General features: G+C 55.1%; 1 protein-coding gene across 1 annotated transcript in view; it reads left to right on the top strand.

Moving 5' to 3' along the window:
• SLC4A8 (solute carrier family 4 member 8) overlaps nucleotides 1–18,523 on the top strand; it is a 36,639-nt gene extending 18,116 nt beyond the window's left edge. Inside the window, exons 6-24 of the mRNA XM_054398680.1 lie at nucleotides 2,545–2,733; nucleotides 2,895–2,983; nucleotides 3,111–3,268; nucleotides 3,963–4,050; nucleotides 4,519–4,665; nucleotides 4,838–4,929; nucleotides 6,178–6,352; nucleotides 6,688–6,821; nucleotides 9,086–9,331; nucleotides 9,426–9,531; nucleotides 10,697–10,858; nucleotides 11,799–11,912; nucleotides 12,189–12,350; nucleotides 12,809–13,060; nucleotides 15,368–15,436; nucleotides 16,384–16,557; nucleotides 16,655–16,792; nucleotides 17,206–17,303; nucleotides 18,436–18,523. Of these exons, the coding sequence (XP_054254655.1) occupies nucleotides 2,545–2,733; nucleotides 2,895–2,983; nucleotides 3,111–3,268; nucleotides 3,963–4,050; nucleotides 4,519–4,665; nucleotides 4,838–4,929; nucleotides 6,178–6,352; nucleotides 6,688–6,821; nucleotides 9,086–9,331; nucleotides 9,426–9,531; nucleotides 10,697–10,858; nucleotides 11,799–11,912; nucleotides 12,189–12,350; nucleotides 12,809–13,060; nucleotides 15,368–15,436; nucleotides 16,384–16,557; nucleotides 16,655–16,792; nucleotides 17,206–17,303; nucleotides 18,436–18,523 (2,681 nt within the window). The remainder of the gene's footprint in view (nucleotides 1–2,544; nucleotides 2,734–2,894; nucleotides 2,984–3,110; nucleotides 3,269–3,962; nucleotides 4,051–4,518; nucleotides 4,666–4,837; nucleotides 4,930–6,177; nucleotides 6,353–6,687; nucleotides 6,822–9,085; nucleotides 9,332–9,425; nucleotides 9,532–10,696; nucleotides 10,859–11,798; nucleotides 11,913–12,188; nucleotides 12,351–12,808; nucleotides 13,061–15,367; nucleotides 15,437–16,383; nucleotides 16,558–16,654; nucleotides 16,793–17,205; nucleotides 17,304–18,435) is intronic.
• Nucleotides 18,524–20,732: the final 2,209 nt, after the last annotated feature.

Genomic DNA, 20,732 nt, shown 5'->3' with positions numbered 1-20,732 from the left:
CCAGAGTTTCCTTCTCTGGAGACTTTCAAGCCCCTGCTGGATGTGTTCCTGGGTGCCCTGCCCTGGGGTGCCCTGCTCTGGCAGGGGGTTGGACTGAGCGTTCTTCAGAGGTCCCTTCCAACCCCCCCATGCTGGGATTCTTTGGCCAGAGTGTGTCAGGGCTTGCAGGCTGCTCTTGGAACATGAGGTACTAGTATTCAGTTGGAATAACCATCTCTGCGGAATGTATATTTGTATATATACACACGTGGGCATTTCCAACAGCCTGAGAGGATTTGGCAGTTTAGAGGTGAAACCAATTCCAAAAGAGGCAGAGGAAGGGGGGGCAGGGGTGTGCTTGTCGGCGACCAGCAAGCCCACAAACAGACTGTTTGGCACAAACCTCAACAGAAACTTTATGAAGAAATATTTGGCCTACTCTCGAACTAAGAACTTTGCGGAATCTTCCCTTGACACTGTGTTTATCCTCCAGAAATTGTGGCACGGATGTGCCGCAATAAGGAAATCGAAAATGGCACTGACTGTGTGGCGCTGTGCCGCGTGGTTGCTGCTTCCCCCGCAGTGAAAAGTCCCGGAGCTTTCCAGGAAGCCTCAGAGGCTTTGGCAGCTCCGTCCGTGGAGTGCGTTGCGTGAGAAGAGCTTCCTGCTTCAGGGGAAAAGCCTTGTCGCCGGGGTCGCAGGGCATGGCAAAGCAGCTTCTCTGTGTGCTGGGGGCGACTCCTTTCGTGACCCGCGGGGATCGGCCAGGCAGCTGCTGGTCCAGGCAAAGCGATGTCCCCACTCCGGGTGGGGCTGTAGCGGTCTGGCACGGGCCGTGCACATGGGTTACGTGGTTCCCTCACGTGGCAAGCGGTCGGGCAATGGTGGCGGTCTGCAGCGAAGTGCTCGGAAATGCCGGTTCGAGTCCCGGGTAAAACAGACCCTTTGGCAACGCGGTGCGTGAGGCAAATACAGGCCTGCACGTGGGCACAGGCATGGGCACGGAGCCCTCGTTTACCAAAGCAGCCCCCATTTGACATTTGCCACGTGAATACTGGTCCAAAGAGCATCCCTTGTAAACAGAATAATTAACCAATGAAGTGATATTTTGCCACATGTAGTGCAAGCATGCGCCTTGAACAAGGCAAGCAGGAGCATATCGCCTGAGCTTTGTTTACCACGATGGGCCCAGGGAGGTTGTTCACCTGGACTTGGTGGTGCCAAGAATCCCCCTCCCCCCCTCCTCCCCCTTCCCCCGAAGGGAGAGGGAAGAGGGGGCTCAAACTGAATATGTAGGGACATGTCACGGCAATGTTTGGGACATAATTTTGGACATGAGCATCATTCATCACACAGAGACCAAGCAGAGAGTTCTGAAGGGAACTGGAAAAAGCAGCTTTGGACAAAATGCTCCTTGACTGGCAGGACTCCATTCAGCCCTTTCAGGACCTGGAGGAGTTGGAGCTGTCCTTAGCACTTTGCTCCTTGGGCTCAGCAAACTACAGCTGATCAGCCAAAAAAGCTCTGGGGAGTCTGTGCTGAAGGTTGCTCAGGATTTAGGTAAAGGAGTGGAATCAGACAGGCCAGAGCCTGGATGTACAAGGGGAAATAATGGCTTTAGCAGGTGGAGGTTTTTGCTTTTGCTGCAGAGCTGAACTAGGCAAATCTTCTGCTAAGCAAGGCTGAGCCTGCAGCAGGGCATCCTTGGTGGGACAGCCCTGGGGCTTCCTAAGTCCACACTGGTATTTTATAGATTCATGGAATGGGTTGGGTTGGAAGGGACCTCAAAGCTCATCCAGCTCCAACCCCTGCCATGGGCAGGGACACCTCCACCAGCCCAGGTTGCTCAAGGCCTCATCCAGCCTGGCCTGGAACAGCTCCAGATAGGGGGCAGCCACAGCCTTCCTGGGCAACCTGTTGCAGTGTCTCCCCAACCCTAATTCTCAATTTCTTCCTCCTCTCCAGTCTCAGTCTGCCCTCTCCCAGCTCAAAGCCATTGTCCCTCATACTGGCACTTCCAGCCCTTGTCCCAGGTCCCTCCCCAGCTCTCCTGGAGCCCCTTTAGCTACTGGAAGACTGCTCTAAGGTCTCCCTGGAGCCTTCTTCAGGCTGCACAGCCCCAACTCTCCCAGCCTGGCCCCACAGGGGAGGTTCTGCATCCTCTGATCATTTTGGTGGCCTCCTCTGGATCCTCTCCAGCAGCTCCAGGTCCTTCTTGTGCTGGGGGCCCCAGAGCTGGAGGCAGTGCTGCAGGTGAGGTCTCAGCAGAGCAGAGCAGAGGGCAGAATCCCTTCCCTGTGCTGCTGGTCACACTTCTTGTGATGCAGCCTAGGACATGTTGGCCTTCTGGGCTGCATCTGAACTGTTCCACTCCAGCATCTGGTGGAACCTGGAACTCCAAGGTTCCTTAATTAGAAACCTCACCAACTGAATATTTTCCACACCAATCTGGTTTTTAGATGCACTTTTGCCAGCTTGGCTTTCACCAGGAGCGTTTCTGCTGGTCCTGTCAGGGTAAAGTCCCTCCCCAGCTCTGATGGCTCCGCCTCCCTTTGCCATCCCCAGACATGATCCTGGCCCAGCAGGAGCAGTCCCTGGAGTTTGATGAGTGCATGAGGGCTAAAGTCCGAGAAGTGCTTCTGAAGAACCATCACCACCAGAATGAGAAGAGGAGGAACAACCTTCTGCCCATCGTCCGCTCCTTTGCCGACGTCAGCAAGAAGCAGTCAGACCTGCACCTCCTGGACAAGCCAGGTGAGGGTTCCTCAGAGTCTGGCCTTGGGAGAAGGCTTCTACCAGCTTTGATACCTGGGCTGGGGTTCTGCAGGGTTTTGTCCCCATTAGACTTCTCCTGCAAAGGAGAAACCTCCCAATTGTGCTTTCTCAGTCCTCCTGTGTCTGTCCTTTTCCTGCAGCCCAAATGCTCACTCCTCATCCTTCCCCCACCACTGCAGAAGCTAAGAATGGAGTCATCCACGACCCCACCACCATGGATCTAAGCAAGGTGAGGCACTCAGGGCTTTCTTACATCATCAGGGCCAGGGCTTTGCTCTTGCAGCCACAGCTGCAGAGTGGGTTGCAGGGCACTGTGGGCTCCTTGCTTTTGCCTGAAGATTGCTTCTCGTGCCCAGGCGGAGCTGCACTTCATGAAGAAAATTCCCAGCGGGGCAGAAGCCTCCAACGTGCTGGTGGGAGAGTTGGACTTCCTGCCCCAGCCCGTCGTGGCCTTCATCCGCCTGACCCCTGCTGTCCTCCTCTCAGGCATGACGGAAGTTCCCATCCCAACAAGGTCCAGATGAAAAGCACAGAGGTTTTATTGCAAAACCCCCAACAGAACAACATCTCAGAGTCACAGCATGGGGGGGTTGGAAGGGACTTCTGGAGAGTATCCATTCCAAGGCCCCTGCCAGAGCAGGAGTACTGATGGCAGGGCACACCCAGAGGGGGACTGAAAGTCTCCAGAGAAGGAGACTCCACAACCTCTCTGGGCAGCCTGCTCCAGGCCTCCAGCACCCTCACCCCAAGGAAGTTTCTCCTCAAGTTGAGGTGGAACCTCCTGGGTTATCCCTGTTATTCCTTGTCCTGTCACTGGGCACCACTGAGGAGAGCCTGGAACCTTCATCCTGACATCCACTCCTCACACATTTATAGACATTGAACAGATCCACTCTCAGCCTTCTCTTCTTCACACTGAACAATGCCAGAGTCTTTCTTCACAGCAGAGATGTTCCAGTCTTGCTGTCATCCTCAGTTTGGTTTCCCACTTTCTCCCACCCTTCACTTCTCCTTCTGTACCTTTTAAGTCCCATGGCCAGATTTAATGAGAGTGAATGAAATTTGTGCTGGGTTTGGATGAATTTCAGATCCTCTGTGAAGTTAAGGAGCCTGTATGGCCCCTCACGAGCTGTGCTCTGGGCAGGGAGCTCCTGCGGTGCTCTTTGAGCAGGGCCACCACCATCTCTCATTTTGCTTTTCTTGCCCAGGTTCCTGTTTGTTTTGCTGGGACCAGAGGGAAAAGCTCATCAGTACCATGAGATTGGCAGGTCCATGGCTACTATCATGACGGATGAGGTGCGACGAAGTAAGAGATATCTGGGGGTCACCCTGGACAGATATGGGGGGGTGGGGGGGGCGCTTGGAAGGGACTTGTGGAGAGCATCCAGTCCAACTCCCCTGCCAAAGGTTGGACCCAGGGCAGGTCACACATCCAGATGGGTCTTGAAAGTCTCCAGAGAAGGAGACTCCACAACCTCTCTGGGTAGCCTCCAGCAGCCTCACAGGAACGAAGCTTCTCCTCAAGTTGATGTGGAACCTCCTGGGTTCCAGCGTGGAGAAGCTACAGAAGGCTGTGGAGTGCCATGGGGGACAGAGGCTTTGTGGAGGAGATGATTGCAAGTACCATGATGGACAGAGTCAGCCTTTTGGGGGAAGCTTTGCTGCCTTTCCTAGCAGGAAGTGTGGGGGAGATGCCCTCCTGTCTAGCCCAGAGCACATCTGGCCTGGGCTGTGTCCTTTCACCAGGCTGTCTCCCACTGGCAGATTTTCCATGATGTTGCCTACAAAGCCAAGAACAGAGCTGACCTGGTGGCTGGCATTGATGAGTTCCTGGACCAGGTCACAGTCTTGCCCCCAGGAGAGTGGGACCCATCCATCCGGATTGAGCCCCCCAAAAATGTCCCCTCCCAGGTGGGCGCCGCTGCGGGGGGAAGGTGCCAGGGGCATGGGCAGGGGGGCAGCAGGGCTGGGGATGCTGTTGGGGGGCCCAGACTCACAAGTATGCCACAGCCACATGCCCAGAACAGAAGCAAACCAAAGCTGGGGTCACAGAGGGGGTCTTCACCTGGCTTCATTGTCACAGGAGAAGAGGAAGATGCCAGGAGCCCTGGAGGACAGCTCCACACACAGCAAGGCAGAGAAGCACAGCGGACCCGAGCTGGAGCGCACAGGAAGGTCTGAGCTGGAGCCCTGGGGGGCTTCTGTTTGCCTTGGGCAGGACAGGTGGGAGGTGTGGGCAGCTGGGCTCAGGCACAGTCTCACTGCCTGCAGCTTTGCTTGACCCGGGGTGAAAGCAGAGGTGTAAAAACCTCCAGGCAGAGCTCTGCTGCTTCTCAAAGCAAGGGACTGCTGCAAGGAGCAGGTGGAGCTCCCCAGGGCCAGTTCTGGTCAACATCTACTGATGACCTCAACGAGGTTATCAAGGCTCAAGATTCCCTCCGTCAGTTTGCAGATAGCTCCAAGCTGGGTGGCTGAGGTCAATGGGGTGAGGTTCACCAAGGCCAAGGGCTGGGTCCTGCCTTTGGGTCACAACAACCCCATGAAGGCTCCAGGCTAGGGGCAGAGTGTCTGGAAAGTGCCTAGCAGTGGGGTTTGGTTGACAGAGGCTGGAGATGAGCCAGGGGATGCACAGGTGGCCAAGAAGGGCAGCAGCAGACTGGGCTGGAACAGCCATGGTGTGGGCAGCAGGAGCAGGGCAGGGATTGTCCCCCTGGGATGGGCACTGCTGAGGCCACACTTGGAGTCTTGGGCTCAGTTTTGACTCCTGGTTCCAAGAAGGACATTTAGGGCTGGAGCAAGGCCAGAGAAGGGCAATGAAGCTGGGGAGGGGCCTTGAACACAGGTCCTGTGAGGAACATCTGAGGGAGCTGAGGTTGTTCGGCCTGAAGAAGAGGAGGCTGAGGGGAGACCGTCTGGCTCTCTGCAGCTCCCTGAGCGGAGGCTGGAACCAGGTGAGGCTGGGTTCTTCTCCGTGGTAAGAAGTGGCAGGATGAGAGGAAATGGCCTCAAGTTTCACCAAGGGAGGTTCAGGTTGGACAAGAAAAATTTCTTCATTGAAAAGGTCATCAGGGACTGTCCCAGGCTGCCCAGGGAGGTGGTGGAATACCCATCACTGGAGGGGTTTAAAAGTTGTTTGGATGAGGAGCTTTGGAACATGGTCTAAGGGTTGTATACAGGGAGCTGTTGGGTTATGGTTGGACTTTGTGACCTTAAGGTCTTCTCCAGCTAGGCCCTTCTGTGGTGCTCTGGATCAGAGGGGTTGGGCTCTCAGGGCCTTTCAGCTGGAGGGGCTTTGTTCTGTGCCTCAGGTCCACTGCTGCTGTTCAGCAATGGAAGTCACTCTGCTTGTGGTTGCCCTTCCACAGCAGAGGTTGCTGCAGGTGTCCTCCCAGGAGCTGAGGCTCTGCTTCTGCCTCCCCCCAGGCTCTTTGGAGGTTTCATCCGGGACGTGAAGCGCAAAGCTCCTTGGTTCTGGAGTGACTTCCGGGACGGTGCCAGCCTGCAGTGCCTGGCATCCTTCCTCTTCCTCTACTGTGCCTGCATGTCCCCTGTCATCACCTTCGGGGGGCTGCTGGGGGAGGCAACCCATGGCCACATAGTGAGCACCTCTGCTTGCTGGGTGGCATGGTGGGGACACCTTTGCTGGGTGGCACAGTGGGGACAACTCTGCTGGGTGGCATGGTGGGGACACTTCTGCTGGGTGGCATGGTGGGGACACCTCTGCTGGGTGGCACAGTGGGGACACCTCTGCTGGGTGGCATGGTGGGGACACCTCTGTTGGGTGGCATGGTGGGGACACCTCTGCCGGCTAGGTGGCCTGGTGGGGAATAAAACTCAGGGCAAAGTCCTTGCTGCAGTGAGGTTGGTTTTGTGCTTTGTCTTTGCCCCCACTCCTGATCTCTTGGCTCACTGCTGCCTCTCTTCCTTGGGCAGAGTGCCATGGAGTCCCTGCTGGGTGCATCCATGACTGGTGTGGTCTATTCTCTCTTTGCTGGCCAACCTCTCACCATCCTGGGCAGCACAGGACCCGTTCTGGTGTTTGAAAAGATCCTCTACAAATTCTGCAAGTAAGGCTGGTGGTGCAGCCAGGGCTGCAAGAATCTGCAGAAGGTGGCAGTGATGGAATCAGAATGGGTTGGGTTGGAAGGAACCTCCGAAAGTCACCCAGTCCAAACCCCTGCAGTAGGCAGGGACATCCCCAACTACAGCAGGTTGCTCAGAGCCCTTTTGAGCCTCACCTTGAATATCTCCAGCAATGGAGCCTCAAATACCTCCCTGGGCAACCTGTTCCAGTGTTCTACCAGCCTCATGGTGCAGACCTTGTTCCTCACATGCAATCTTAATCTGCTCTGCTCTCATTTCAAAGCATTGCCCCTGGTCCTGTCACTGCAGTCCCTCTGCAGCCTTCTTGTAGGCCCCTTCAGCTGCTGCAGCCTTTTTCCTAGTGGTAGTTGCAGAACCCCAGCATGGGGGGGTTGGAAGAGACCTCTGGAAATCATCCAGTCCAACCTCCTGCCAGAGCAGGGGCACCCAGGGCAGGGCACACAGGAACACATCCAGGTGAGGCTTGAAAGTCTCCAGACTCCCAGAGGCTCCAGCACTTCTCTGGGCAGCCTGCTCCAGGGCTCTGTGACCTTAAATTCAAGAAGTTCCTCCTCATGTTCAGATGAACTTCTGATCTTCCACTTTGTGCCCAGAGCCCCTTGTCCTGTCCCTGGGCACCACTGCACACAGCCTGGCCCCATCCTCCTACCACCCTTGCAGTATTGATCAGCATTGATCAGACCCCCTTCAGGCTGCTCCTACCCAGACCAAAAAGCCCCAAGCCCCTTGGCCTTTATTCAGCAGACATCTCCAGGGCCCTCAGCAGCAGTCAGCAGTTGGATTTTAGGTGTCTGCTGGCAGAGACCTTGCAGGTTTTAGTTTTAGTGCCAGGGTCCTTGGACTCTGCAGGATTTATGGGGTCAGTTGGGGGCTTTAGGGTTAAAGTGAAGCAGGGAGATAAACCAGAAGGCTGCCAGTGCCCAGGGTGGGTTGTGCAAGGCAGATGGTCACAGCCACCCAGCTGTCAGTTTGCAGTAATATTTGCAGTCACTTTCCACATCCTGCCCAGAAGGCCAAGGGCAGCCTGGGCTGCATACAAAGCAGCTTGGCCAGAGACAGAGAGGATTCTGCCCCTCTGCTCTGCTCTGGTAAGGCCTCACCTGGAGTACTGCATCCAGCTCTGGTGCCCTCAACACAAGAAGGACCTGGATGTGATGCAATGGGTCCAGAGCAGGCGACAAAAAAGATCAGGGAGTCGGAGTACCTCTGCTATGAGGTCAAGCTGAGGGAGCTGGGGGTGCTCAGCCTGGAGAAGAGACAGCTCCAGGGAGACCTTAGAGCAGCCTTCCAGTACCTGGAGGGGGCTACAAGAAGGCTGCAGAAGGACTGCAGTGACAGGACCAAGGGCAAAGGTTAATAGTACAGAATATTACAGAATCCCATAATCAACCAGGTTGGAAGAGACCTCCAGAATCATCAAGTCCAATCGATAATGGTTTGGAATGAGAGCAGAGCAGAGCAGATTTAGTTTGAATGTGAGGAACAAGTTCTGTACTATGAGGCTGGTGGAACACTGGAACAGGTTGCCCAGGGAGGTGGCTGAGGCTCCATTGCTGGAGATATTCAAGGTGAGGCTGGACAGGGTTCTGATCTAGTTGAGGATGTCCCTGCTGACTGCAGGGGGTTGGACTGGATGACTTTTGGAGGTCCCTTCCAACCCAAACTCTTCTATAATTCTGTGAGGCAAAGCATCCTGGGCTGATGGTGAGGTCTTTGCTTTGCCTTTCTCTGAGCACAAACCCAGGCTTGATTTTGCTGGAAGTGGAAATGAATTTTGCTCAGATCCCCTGAGGCTTTTTCTGCTGAGCTGCTTTCACTTTTGGTGACCTGACTGACAAAGCAGGAGGGACCTTTCCTGGGAAGAGGCTCTTTTCCAGGACAGCCTGTTTGTTGGGATGACTGGTGGGGGATGCAGCAGCCTCGCTGCAATGAAATTCATTCTTCAGCCCTACCTTGCTGGCAGCAGAGCCCCAAAGCATCAGGTTTCAGTGTCAGAGCACCAGGGTGGTGTGGGAGATCCTCCCAGAACAGGACCCTGATCTCCAAGGTGTTAACCCAAGAGCATTGTTGAACAGTGACAAATCCTTGGCCTCTCTCCTGCATGTCCACAGCCCCAGGGCTGTCTGTAGGAGCCCACAGCAGCTGCCTGCACCCTGCGCATGCTCCGGAATTGCTCCTGATTTTCCCCTGCTGCCCTTCTCTCCCTCCCCTGGCTCTGCTTTCCCAGGGACTACAGCCTCTCCTACCTGTCCCTGCGGGCATGCATCGGGCTCTGGACTGCCTTCTTCTGCGTGGTGCTGGTGGCCACAGATGCCAGCTGCCTGGTGTGCTACATCACTCGCTTCACCGAGGAGGCCTTCGCCTCCCTCATCTGCATCATCTTCATCTATGAGGCCCTGGAGAAGCTGAGCCACCTGCGGGAGACCTACCCTGTGCACATGCACAGCAAACTCGACCTCCTCACCATCTACTAGTGGGTTTGTCCTTCTTAAAAGGCCTTGGTAGGAGCTCAGGGCTGGACCTGCAGCACCTTCTCCTGACCCTTGTCTTGGCTTCTCTCCTGCCAGCTGCAGGTGTGAGGCTCCAGCCCATCCCAGCAATGAGACACAGCAGTTCTGGGCCAGCAGCAGCATCAATGTGTCCAGCATCACCTGGGATAACCTCACGGTGACTGTAAGTGCCCTGAGCCTCTGAGTCCTCAAGCTGCTCCAGGGGCAGGACAGGTGGGAGGTGTGGGCAGCTGGGCTCAGGCACAGTCTCACTGCCTGCAGCTTTGCTTGACCTGGGGTGCAAGCAGAAGTGTAAAAACCTCCAGGCAAAGCTCTGCTGCTTCTCAAAGCAAGGGACTGCTGCAAGGAGCAGGTGGAGCTCCCCAGGGCCAGTTCTGGTCAACATCTACTGATGACCTCAGTGAGGTTATCAAGGCTCAAGATTCCTTCCATCAGTTTGCAGATAGCTCCAAGCTGGGTGGCTGAGGTCAATGGGGTGAGGTTCACCAAGGCCAAGGGCTGGGTCCTGCCTTTGGGTCACAACAACCCCATGAAGGCTCCAGGCTAGGGACAGAGTGTCTGGAAAGTGCCCAGCAGAAAAGGACCTTGTGGGGCTGGAGATGAGCCAGGGGGTGCACAGGTGGCCACAAACAACTTGGCCTGTGTCTGCCATCATCTGTCCTGAGTCACTGAGTTCTCCAGCTGCAGTCTAGGGGCATTCAGGTGGTGCTGCTCTGAGAGGTCATTGCTGCCATCTAAGGTGTGCTTTTAACCTGGCTGGTCCTGGGAAGGAGAGTCCACCTTCTCCAGTCCACCCTGTCCCCCACAGTGTGGGTCACACCTGTCCCCCAGCCTGCTGCAGGGCTCAGTGGGTGATGTGATTGCTGTAGAAGTCGGAGGGCCCAAGTTCTTGGCTGAAGCCTGCTTCCACCATTGCTGCCTCCTGGATGGAGGGGAGGCTCTTCTGGATGTCTGCATCCCCTCCTGGCCAGGTTTTGTGAGCCCTCCACTGGGAATGGAGGATTTGTCTCTTCTCCTTTCCTACTTTGGTCATCTTAGCCCTTCCTGCCTGTTCCCTCTTTCTCCCCAAGCATTTCCAGTGTTTCCTTCCCCTCTGGTGTCTTCTTCAGCCATCCTCAGCTGCTGTTCCAGCAGAGGACCTGCCCTGGTCTGTGGTATGGTGCACATCCCACCTCATGGCTGTCGTCTGTGCAGTGGATGTGTTCCTTGCTCAGCTGCTGCTGCTCATTCTCTACACATCTCTGTTGGCAAGAGCCAAGGTTGTGGCTCTTGGGCCAAGGTCCTGCAGACGCCTGCTCTGCCTGTGTCCTGCTGCTCTGTTTCCCCAGGAATGTCGCTACCTGCATGGAGAGTTTCAAGGCCCTGCCTGTGGCCGTGATGGCCCTTACACACCTAATGTCCTCTTCTGGTGCTGCATCCTCTTCTTCTCCACCTTTGTGCTCTCGAGCTTGCTGAAGAAGTTTAAAACCAGCAGATACTTCCCAACCAGGGTAGGTGGAAGGTGATGGCCAACAGTAGTCTCCACACATTTCCCAAGATCACAGAATCCCAGCATGGGGGGGGTGGAGGGGACCTCTGGAGAGCATCCAGTCCAACCCCCCTGCCACAGCAGGGCATCTAGGGCAGGGCACACAGGAACACCTTCTCTCCAGAAAAGGAGACTCCACAACCTCTCTGGGCAGCCTGATCCAGGTCTCCAGCACCCTCACAATGTCAAAGTTTACCCTTCTGTTCCCATGGAGTCTCCGCTGCTCCAGCTGGCACCCAGTGCCCCTTGTCCTGTCCTTGGACATCCCTGAGCAGAGAGGTAAGAGAACCTCTCTGACCTACTCACCATAGCCCTTCTGATGCACCCCAGGATGCCATTGGTGATGCTCTCCTGGAGCACCAAAGAAGATTTGTCACCACGTGGTCAAGCCAGGAAACGGTGACCTGGAAGGCCAAGCTCTCCAGCACCCTGGATGTCCTTCAGTCCCTTCTAGGAGTGCATTCCCAGCTGCCTCATGATCTGCCCTGGGCCATGTTTTTGCTCAGGCAGTGGGAGCTTAGCTCTCCCAAAGGGATGATTTTTTCACCTTCTGTGCATCCTGTGCCCAAGGCTGGCTCAGGTGAGGAGCTGCCACAGAAAAAGAGACGATTTTTTCCTCCTGAGGAACAAGTGATACCTCAGTGACTTATCCCTGTGTTAGCTGTGAGTGTGGCTGGCCCTTACCTGGCAGCATTTTTGGTTGAGGTTAGAAGGTTTGAAGCAACCTTTTTAAACTGCCCCACAAGCAGATCTCCCAAACCTATCAGGGTGGTCTGGCCACCTGCCCTCAGACTGCTGCCATTCTGTTACCCAGTCTGAGTATTGCTGATGTCCCCTAGTTTTCCATCTCTTGTGGCAGCCCTGTTTATGGTGTCCCTTTCAGCTCTGCCTTCTTGCCCCAGGTCAGGTCCACAGTCAGTGACTTTGCTGTTTTCCTCACCATCGTTACCATGGTGCTCATGGACATCCTGATTGGGATCCCTTCACCAAAGCTCCACGTCCCACATATGTTCAAGGTAATGCAGGGCTTTGGCCTGGAGCTCTTTCAGGCCTTCAGGATGCCCACAAGGTGATGTTGAGGCAGGATGGGGCTGGGGGAGATGCTGGAATTGGAAGGAGATATAAGAGAAGTACCTGTAGATGCCTATAGAGAGGCACTGCTGAAGCCCCCAGGTCAGGATGACCTGAAGCCAGGGCTGGGAGATGCTCTGGCACAGGGAAGGAAGGGAAGAACCCAAGGCAGTGAAGTGTCTGTGCTAGGAGCTGATGCTGCTGTGTGTGCTCTGTTGCAGCCTACCAGAGATGACCGTGGGTGGGTGATCAACCCCATAGGACCCAACCCTTGGTGGACAGTGCTGGCTGCACTCATCCCAGCTCTGCTCTGCACCATCCTGATCTTCATGGACCAGCAGATCACAGCTGTCATTGTGAACAGGAATGAGCACAGGCTGAAGGTAAGGAACTGCAAGAGATCATCCCCCAGCCCACATTGCTCTGGGCTGTAGGGATGGGAAGAAGCTTCTCTTCCAAATGCTTTGGTGGGTTGGGGTCAGCCAGGCTGCATGGCAGGATGGTCTCCTGCGCAGCTCTTCTTGAGCAGGAGATTCTACTCACAGCAGGGTTTAAATGTTAGAAGAGGCTGCAGGAAAGACTTGTTTGGGTGCACTGCCAGGTAGTGGAGATTTCCTCCAGTACCAGTGACAGGCAGTGGAGATTTCTGTAGATGTCACACAAACTCCCCAAGGCACCTCTGGCTGAGCTCCTGGTAGATCTTCATGCTCCAAGCCTAGATACTTCCTTGTTTGTTTCCAGTTCTTGTTTGAAGCTGTCAAGAAGCTGACCTGTGTGCAGGCAGGGCTCTGTCCTTGCTCTTGTGCTGTGGGATGCTCTGTCCTTGTTTTAATCCCTGCAGAAAGGATGTGGGTACCACCTGGACCTTTTCATGGTGGCCGTGATGCTCGGGGTGTGCTCTGTGATGGGGCTGCCCTGGTTTGTGGCTGCCACTGTCCTGTCCATCACCCACGTGAACAGCCTCAAAGTGGAGTCTGCCTGCTCGGCTCCGGGAGAGCAGCCCAAGTTCCTGGGGATACGAGAGCAGAGAGTCACTGGCTTGATGATCTTTGTGCTCATGGGCTGCTCTGTCTTCTTCACCTCAGTGTTAAAGGTAAGAGGGGAATGCAGACAGCCCAGCAAGTGCCAGCTTGTTGGCACTGCCACAAAAACAGTCCCCTCTGCTGCCCCAAGAAGCTGTGGAGGAGCTTGGCCCAAGGGGGAACCAGCCTCCTTTAAATCTTTGGCCCCAGCTTGCTGTGCTCAACACAACTGTTTCAGGTCTCTTTCAGGCTCACTCCTTCACAGTGAAGACCAACCAGAGCAGGGCCTCTTCTCCTTTGCCAACAGACAGCACTCAAAGGGTTGCCATTTCCTGGCCCAAATGCCTCAGAACAGCCCTTCCCAGGAGCTAAAAACAATGCCTTGCTGAGGCAACGCCTGGAATATTGTGTCCAGGTCTGGGCCCCACAGTTCAAGAAGGACCTCAGGGAACTGCTTGAGAAAGTCCAGTACAGAGCCCCAGAGCTGCTGCAGGCAGTGGAACATCTCCTGGGAGGCCAGGCTGAGGGAGCTGGGGCTTGGAGCTAGGAGCAGAGGCACCTGAGGGCTGTCCTCATGGCTGGGGATAAAGATGTGCAGGGCTGCAGCCAGGCTCTGCTCAGGGATGTCCAAGGACAGGATAAGGGGCACTGGGTGCCAGCTGGAGTAGAGGAGGCTCCATGGGAACAGAAGGGAAAACTTTGTTACTGTGAGGGTGCCAGAGCCTGGATCAGGCTGCCCAGAGAGGTTGTGGAGTCTCCTTTTCTGGAGGCTTCCAACCCTGCCTGGATGTGTTCCTGTGTGCCCTGCCCTGGCAGGGAGGTTGGGCTGGATGCTCTCCAGAGGTTCCTTCCAGCCTCCCCATGCTGGGATTCTGTGCTACCATCCCCATGGGCTTCCATGCATGCTCCTTCAGGAAGGAGGCTGCAGGCAGAGAGGAGGCTCTGTTGCTTTTGCCTGTTGACACAAGAAGGCACAGAAATATTTTCCTGCCCTGGCAGAATGTGGCATTTGGTGGTGAAATCATCTCCAAGCTCTCTGCTAATTAAGATCATTCTGATGGACCAGGCCTCCAAAGCTCAGCCTAAAGCAGAGCATTGGCTCAGACACACACCCAATCCCCAGTGACTAAAGCCCAACAGATGTCAGTGCTGGGCTGAGGGTTGGCCTGGATGATCTTTGTGGTCTCTTCCAGCCAGGTGTATTCTGTGATTCTGTGGAAGCTGGGAAGCTTGGGCAGTGGGAGAGTGGCAGCACTGACAATGCCATTCAAACCAGTAAAGGTTTGCAGTCTGTGGTGGTTTAGAGGTTGGGTGCCTTTAAGAACTACAAAGTTACAGACTTGCAGAGGTCATAGAGGTCCAGGAGGTGGACTGGAAAAGGGTATTTCATTCCCACCAGTCCTCCATCCCTATAAACCAAAGCATTTCTGCTTGTTCTGCCTCCCTCCTCCTGGGAGGACACAGAGGGTGTTGTTATCTCTTGTGGAGGAGGCCAGGTGTCAGTCTTGGCAATGCTGCCAGTCAGGCCTGGAGCTGCCTGACTGGGGTCTGCAGCACCCTGACTGGGGTCTGGAGCTGTCTGACTGGGGTCTGGAACAGCCTGACTGGGGTCTGGAGCTGTGTGACTGGGGCCTGGAGCTGCCTGACTGGGGCCTGGAGCTGCCTGACTGGGGTCTGGAGCAGCCTGACTGGGGTCTGGAGCAGCCTGACTGGGGTCTGGAGCTGTCTGACTGGGGTCTGGAGCAGCCTGACTGGGGTCTGGAGCTGCCTGACTGGGGTCTGGAGCAGCCTGACTGGGACCTGGAGCTGCCTGACTGGGGTCTGGAGCTGCCTGACTGGGGTCTGGAGCTGTCTGACTGGGGTCTGGAGCTGCCTGACTGGGGTCTGGAGCACCCTGACTGGGGTCTGGAGCAGCCTGACTGGGGTCTGGAGCTGCCTGACTGGGGTCTGGAGCTGCCTGACTGGGGTCTGGAGCTGTCTGACTGGGGTCTGGAGCAGCCTGACTGGGGTCTGGAGCTGCCTGACTGGGGCCTGGAGCACCCTGACTGGGGCCTGGAGCTGTCTGACTTTTAGCTGTGTCACCATGGGGTTGTGTGAGGGGTAGAGAGGCTGGGGTAGGGGCATGGGGGCTTGGGTTTGTTGGCCTGGTTTAAAGGGAGGTTTGTGTGACGCTGTGGCTTACTGAGATTCTGTGTCAATCCCAGGCTGTGGATTTGTGTGTTTTATCTGCTCTCTGCTGCTGTATGCAGTTGTGAGCAGCCTTTCCATCTGAACTTCGCAATCCAATACTTTGTGAGAGGGGTTTTCTTGTGCCCCTTTTGGAGGAGGTACAAGAGCAAATCTGTCTCACTCTAAACTAGGACAATTCCTCTCCCCAGTTCATCCCAATGCCTGTGCTGTACGGTGTCTTTCTCTACATGGGGGTGTCGTCACTCCGAGGAATTCAGGTACGGCCTCCCGCGGCGTGCAGCAGCTCTGCTCCCTGCTGCTGCCCCTCCACAGAAAGCAGGGGTGTGAGGAAAACCTCCCCCAAAAACAACCACGGAAATGTTTGCTGTAAGGGCACTGGGATAGATTTGGTTATTAGGGAAAATTTCGTCATCTAAAAGGTCATCAGGCACTGGAACTGGCTGGCCAGCAGGGTGATGGAATTGCTGACCCTGGAGGTGTTTACAATTTGTTTGGATGAGGAACTTTGGGATGTGGTTGTTCAGCATGGAGAAGAGAAAGCTCAGGGGAGACCTAACAGCAGCCTTCCAGTACCTGAAGCAGCCTTCAAGAAGGCCTGCAGAGACAGGAGGAGGGATGCTTTTTGTACTGCCTCCCTGATCCAGTGGACGATGTCCCTGCTGACTGCAGAGGGGTTGGACTGGCTGCCCTTTGGAGGTCACTTCCAAGCCAACCCAGTCCATGATTCTATGATTCTATGCTCTAAGAGTTGTGTACAGGGAGCTGTTGGATTAGGGTTGGTCTTTTCCAACCAGGTGATTCTGTGATCAGGGAAAACTCGGTTGGGGCACAGGAGGTCTACAGGGCTTGAGACGAACTGGCATGTCCAGTGTGCTCTGTTTGGGATGCAGGGCAGGGCAGGGTTTGGTTGTGTGAAAATGAGGGAATTTAGTGCAAAATGAAGGCAGCTCCTGGTGGAAATTCTTGCTGGGGAATCCAGTGGGCCAAGAAAGGCAGACAACAGAGGAACATGGCACAAATGCAGCTTGGTGGGCAGCTGTGGTGGGCAACCTGGCTTCGAGAGGGAGGAAAGGGAAAGCGAGTGCTGCAGCCCGGAGTGGCATAGCAGCCTCCAGGATTTCTCATTGCAGGCGAGAACCTGAGACCTCACCAGGTCTCAACAGGGCCAGAAGCTTTCTGCAGCTCTTCCCCTTTCCTTTGGCAGTTCTTCGATCGCCTGAAGCTGTTCTGGATGCCAGCCAAGCACCAGCCAGATTTCATCTACCTGCGGCATGTCCCCCTACGCAAGGTGCACTGCTTCACCCTGATCCAGCTCCTCTGCCTCGCCCTGCTCTGGGCCATCAAGGCATCCCGGGCTGCCATCATCTTCCCCATGATGGTAAAGCTGCTGCTGCTTGCAGAGGGCTGTCTGCAGCCTTGGAGTGTGGTGTAGCATCACCTCTGGCCTCACTGTGGCGTTCCTCTTCCTCCTGAAGGTTTTGGCTCTTGTTTTTGTCCGGAAAGTGATGGATTTCTGCTTCTCCAAGCGAGAGCTCAGCTTTCTGGATGACCTTATGCCAGAGAGCAAGAAGAAGAAGTTGGATGATGCCAAAAATGAAGCCAAAGAAGAAGAGGTAAAGTTTGCTGGGTGCTTGGGCCTGGACATCCCCCTCAGGCTGGGAGCTTGCCTGTTTCTATCACAGCTTGTCCTGAAATGCTGGAGGATGGTCAGAACTCAAGAGAAACGGATCCTGAGAGCTGAGATCTTACCTTGTCACATTTTGTTTCTTCAGTTAGCAGTGAGCTTAGCACTGGAATAGAGCTGAGATCTTTAAAATGAGCCTCACAAAAATGATTGCTGGCTATGAAGAGGTTTGATCATGAGGGTGTCTGTAACACCCAGCAAAGTTCTTGACCCTGCTGCACTGAGAACTAAAGCTGCTGTGGGCCAGGGGGAGAGGACAGTTTGTGGTCTTCTGGTTGGCTCTTTGGTTTAGCTCCACTCTGATCAAAGGCAGAGAACTTGACTTGTCCCTTTTTATTCCAGGAGTCCCAGAAGATGATGGAAGCTGCTGCAGCAAATTCAGTTCAGCTGAAGCTGGGGAAGACTGCTGGATTGGATCTCCCCAAGCAAAGCAGTGACAGGTAAACACTTGTGACAGCAGTGACAGTGGCACCAGGTGCCAGTAGCCCTTGCAAGGTTATTTGGGAGGTGTTTGGTACAGTTTTCTCTGTTTGCATCCTTACTGAGCATCCAGGGGAAACCAGAGGTCAGCATGGTAGGAAAATCAAATCTGTGGGTAGGGCTGCAGGAGGTGATCACAGGGCTCTGACCCCCAATTCACATTTGACCCCCAAATCTTGCAGCATCACTCACTTGAGGGTAGCTGCAGATTCTTGTACAGAAAAATGAGTTGTTGCAGGCATGATCTGTGCCAACTGTGGCTCTGGAGCCCAGGCCAGGGCTAAACACCCTCAAGAACCATTGCATGGAGCTGTTGCTCTGCAGCTCTCAGGTTCTCCTCACCAAACCAAACCAACCAAACCACGCTGAGCTTTGATTGTCTGGGCCCCCCTGTTCCTGATGTTACTGCATTTGGTGGCATCAGTTTCATCACAGGGTCACAGAATCCATCTAGTTGGAAGAGGCCTCCAAACTCATCCAGCCCAACCCTCAACCCAGCACTGCAGGGTCAGCACCAAACCATGGCCCTCAGCAACAGGACCACAACTGCTGGAACACCCCCAGGGATGGTGACTCCAGCACTGCCCTGGACAGCCTGTTCCAATGTTTGGGAACCCTTCCAGGGCAGAAATATTTCCTCTTGTCCAGCCTAGACCTCCCCTGGTACAGTTTGGAACCATTTCCTCTGGTCCTGTCACCACCAAGGAGCAGAAGCTGCCCTGTTCTTGCTCCAACCTCCCTTCAGGTTGGGAGAGAGCACTGAGGTGTCCCTCAGCCTCCTCTTCTCCATCCTGAACAGCCCCAGCTCCCTCAGACCCTCCCCATAGCCCAGGTGCTCCAGGCCCTTCCTCAGCCTCACTGCCCTTCTCTGGACAGGCTCCAGCCCCTCAATGTCCTTCCTGCAGTGAGGGGCCCAGAGCTGAACACAACACTCAAGATGTGGCCTCCCCAGTGCTGAGCACAGAGGTTTGGTCACCTCCTGTACCTTGCTGCCCACCTGTGTCTAACCCAAGCCAGGATGCCATTGGCCTTCTTGGCCACCTGGAGACTGCTGGGTCATATTTAGATTACTATGAAAAATATTGATTTCAGGCCTGATCCTTCAGAGATTAATATCTCAGATGAGATGTTGAAGACGACCGTGTGGAAGGCTCTCCCCATGAACACAGGAACAGCCTGAACCTGGGGAGGACAGAGGTGAAGGGCTGCATGTGAGCATGGCTGTGCCCCTCTGCAAGGCAGGATCCATGCCTGTGGCTCTTCCCCAGCAAATGGCCCATTCCTGGGAGCAGGCCATGTGGACCCTGGCATGCAAACCAGCTTCCCTCTGCTGGGCTGACCCCACAGTCAGGTCTGCATCAGCAGCAGCCAGCAGCCCTTCCACTGACAGTGCTTCCCTTCCTTTTTTATTCCTCTTTCCCCCTCAAGTTTTCCTGCTTCAGAATCTTGACGTTGAAGCAGAGGAGCGAGATGTGACTCAGGGATGTGCCGACGCAGCCATGGGGAGAAGCAGCTTTTCTTCATCTGGAGGATTCCCATTCAAGCCATGCAGATGTTTCCAGTGCTGCTTGGTGTGCTTCAGGCATTCAGTGTCAGCAGACCAGAGGCTGAGGAGCACATCGCAGTCCATGGGCGTTTGGTGTTGTGAAACCTTCGTGTGTCCGTGCGTGTCGTGTGCGGCTCTGTAATGCTAGAGGGACTCTGCTGCTTCACCATTCAGTGCTGGGTTTTAGTCCAAGCCCTCCTCTTTTTTCTTCTTTGTTTTCCCTTTTTTTTCCACAAATATAAACTCTGAATGTACCAAACAACCTCCTGCTCTATGTGTCACATTCTCTACTTCTTCATTCCAGCTGGGGGGCCTGGCCCTGTTCTGTCTGCCGCTCTCTGTGGCAGGGCTGAGCAGGCAGCTGCTCAGCAGGGATGCCCAAAGGAAGCTCATTCCCTGCCTGTGCTCTGCCTTTACCTTTCTTGGGTTTTTTCCTTTGTTGCTTTGGTTCTGCCATCAGCCTGGAAGCTGTAAGATACAGCACTGGCACCTTCCTGTCCTCTGGCTGTATATAGGACAGCGCTTAAATGCCTTGAACACACCACACAGTCATGGGACTGGCCAGGTGAGACCTGGGGCTCTGTATCCCTGGGCTGCCCCCTGCTTCCACTTCCCTTCCTTTTTGCCTCCCTGGGCAAGATTTTGGGCAGATTTTTCTTAGGCCCTGCTCTTGTAAAGGCTCCTCTGGCACGGTGGGATGAGCTGGGAGGGCAGCAGGATGATGCCGTTGCCTCTTCCCTTCCCCTGTTAAACAGAGATGGTTCTTGTGCTCACCTCTGCCACATGCTGGTCCTGCCCATGGAGGTGGAAGAAGAGGGGCAGCAGGCTTCAGTGCAGCTGCACTTGCAGTGGCTTTTCTCCCATGATATATTATATCTTCCATGATATAATCCATCAGCTTTTGGAAGAGCCACATGGAGATAGCTGCATGTAGTCGGTGTCCTGTGGAAAGGAAGGGAGCAAGACCTCAGCACCAGCTGCTGCAGGACCACCAGGGCATGGGTCTGAAAGCTTAGGGGGCACCAAGTTTCCTGGCATCAGCCAATGCCCATGGGTGGGGACACAAAGCCTCGCACTGGGGAACAGTGGCAGGAGAAGCTCAGCCAGTGGAGGAACAATGTTGCTGATGGCCTGGAGCACCTTCCTGATCACACAGAGGGTCATCAGACCCTTCCCTCATCTTCATCCTGCAGGATGTCCACGAGTCTGGGCAGCAGGAACCACATCCTTTTGCCTTGTGTGGAACACAAGGCTGTGCTGTGAAGCTATCCAAGGTGGCAGTGCCCAAACACCTTCAGCAGCCCAACCCCATGCTGCTGCCTCAGGGCCCAGAAGCCAAAGTCCTGCCCCTTAGGGCATGCAGAGCAGGGCCAGGGCATGTGGTTGGCAGGGCCCCAGCATGGTGTGAGCTGTGGTACAGGTCCTGCAGCTAGAGACAGGAGGCTGCCATCAAATGATTGAGATCTTCCTCAGCCCTTAGTGCAGCTCCATGAAGCAAGGGTGAGAAGCTCTGCACACTGCTGGCTGAGCTCACAGCTCCTTGCCCATCAACATTTCCTTCATGGCTGCACACAGGAGAGTTGTCACCCTGCACTTTCCCCATGCCCTTCTCTCAGCAGGATGCTTTCCATCCATTCAGGTCCTTCCCCTGTGTGGCAGTTTAGGCTGGGTGCCCTCTGCCAGTGCTGCATGAGATACACCTCTGGTGTCCCAGGTACCAACCCAGAGGGGTGGACACAGGAAACGGCGTATTTCTACCCATAAATCCTGCACCCTATAAGGCCATCTGCAGAGTCATTCTCTTCCTCTTTCTTCCCTCTCTGCTCCCATGGGAGATGTCCTC

Source organism: Indicator indicator, unplaced genomic scaffold (genome assembly GCF_027791375.1).
Source record: "Indicator indicator isolate 239-I01 unplaced genomic scaffold, UM_Iind_1.1 iindUn_scaffold_78, whole genome shotgun sequence".
NCBI classification, from domain to species: Eukaryota; Metazoa; Chordata; class Aves; order Piciformes; family Indicatoridae; genus Indicator; species Indicator indicator.
This window is presented reverse-complemented; position numbering and strand designations above follow the sequence as displayed.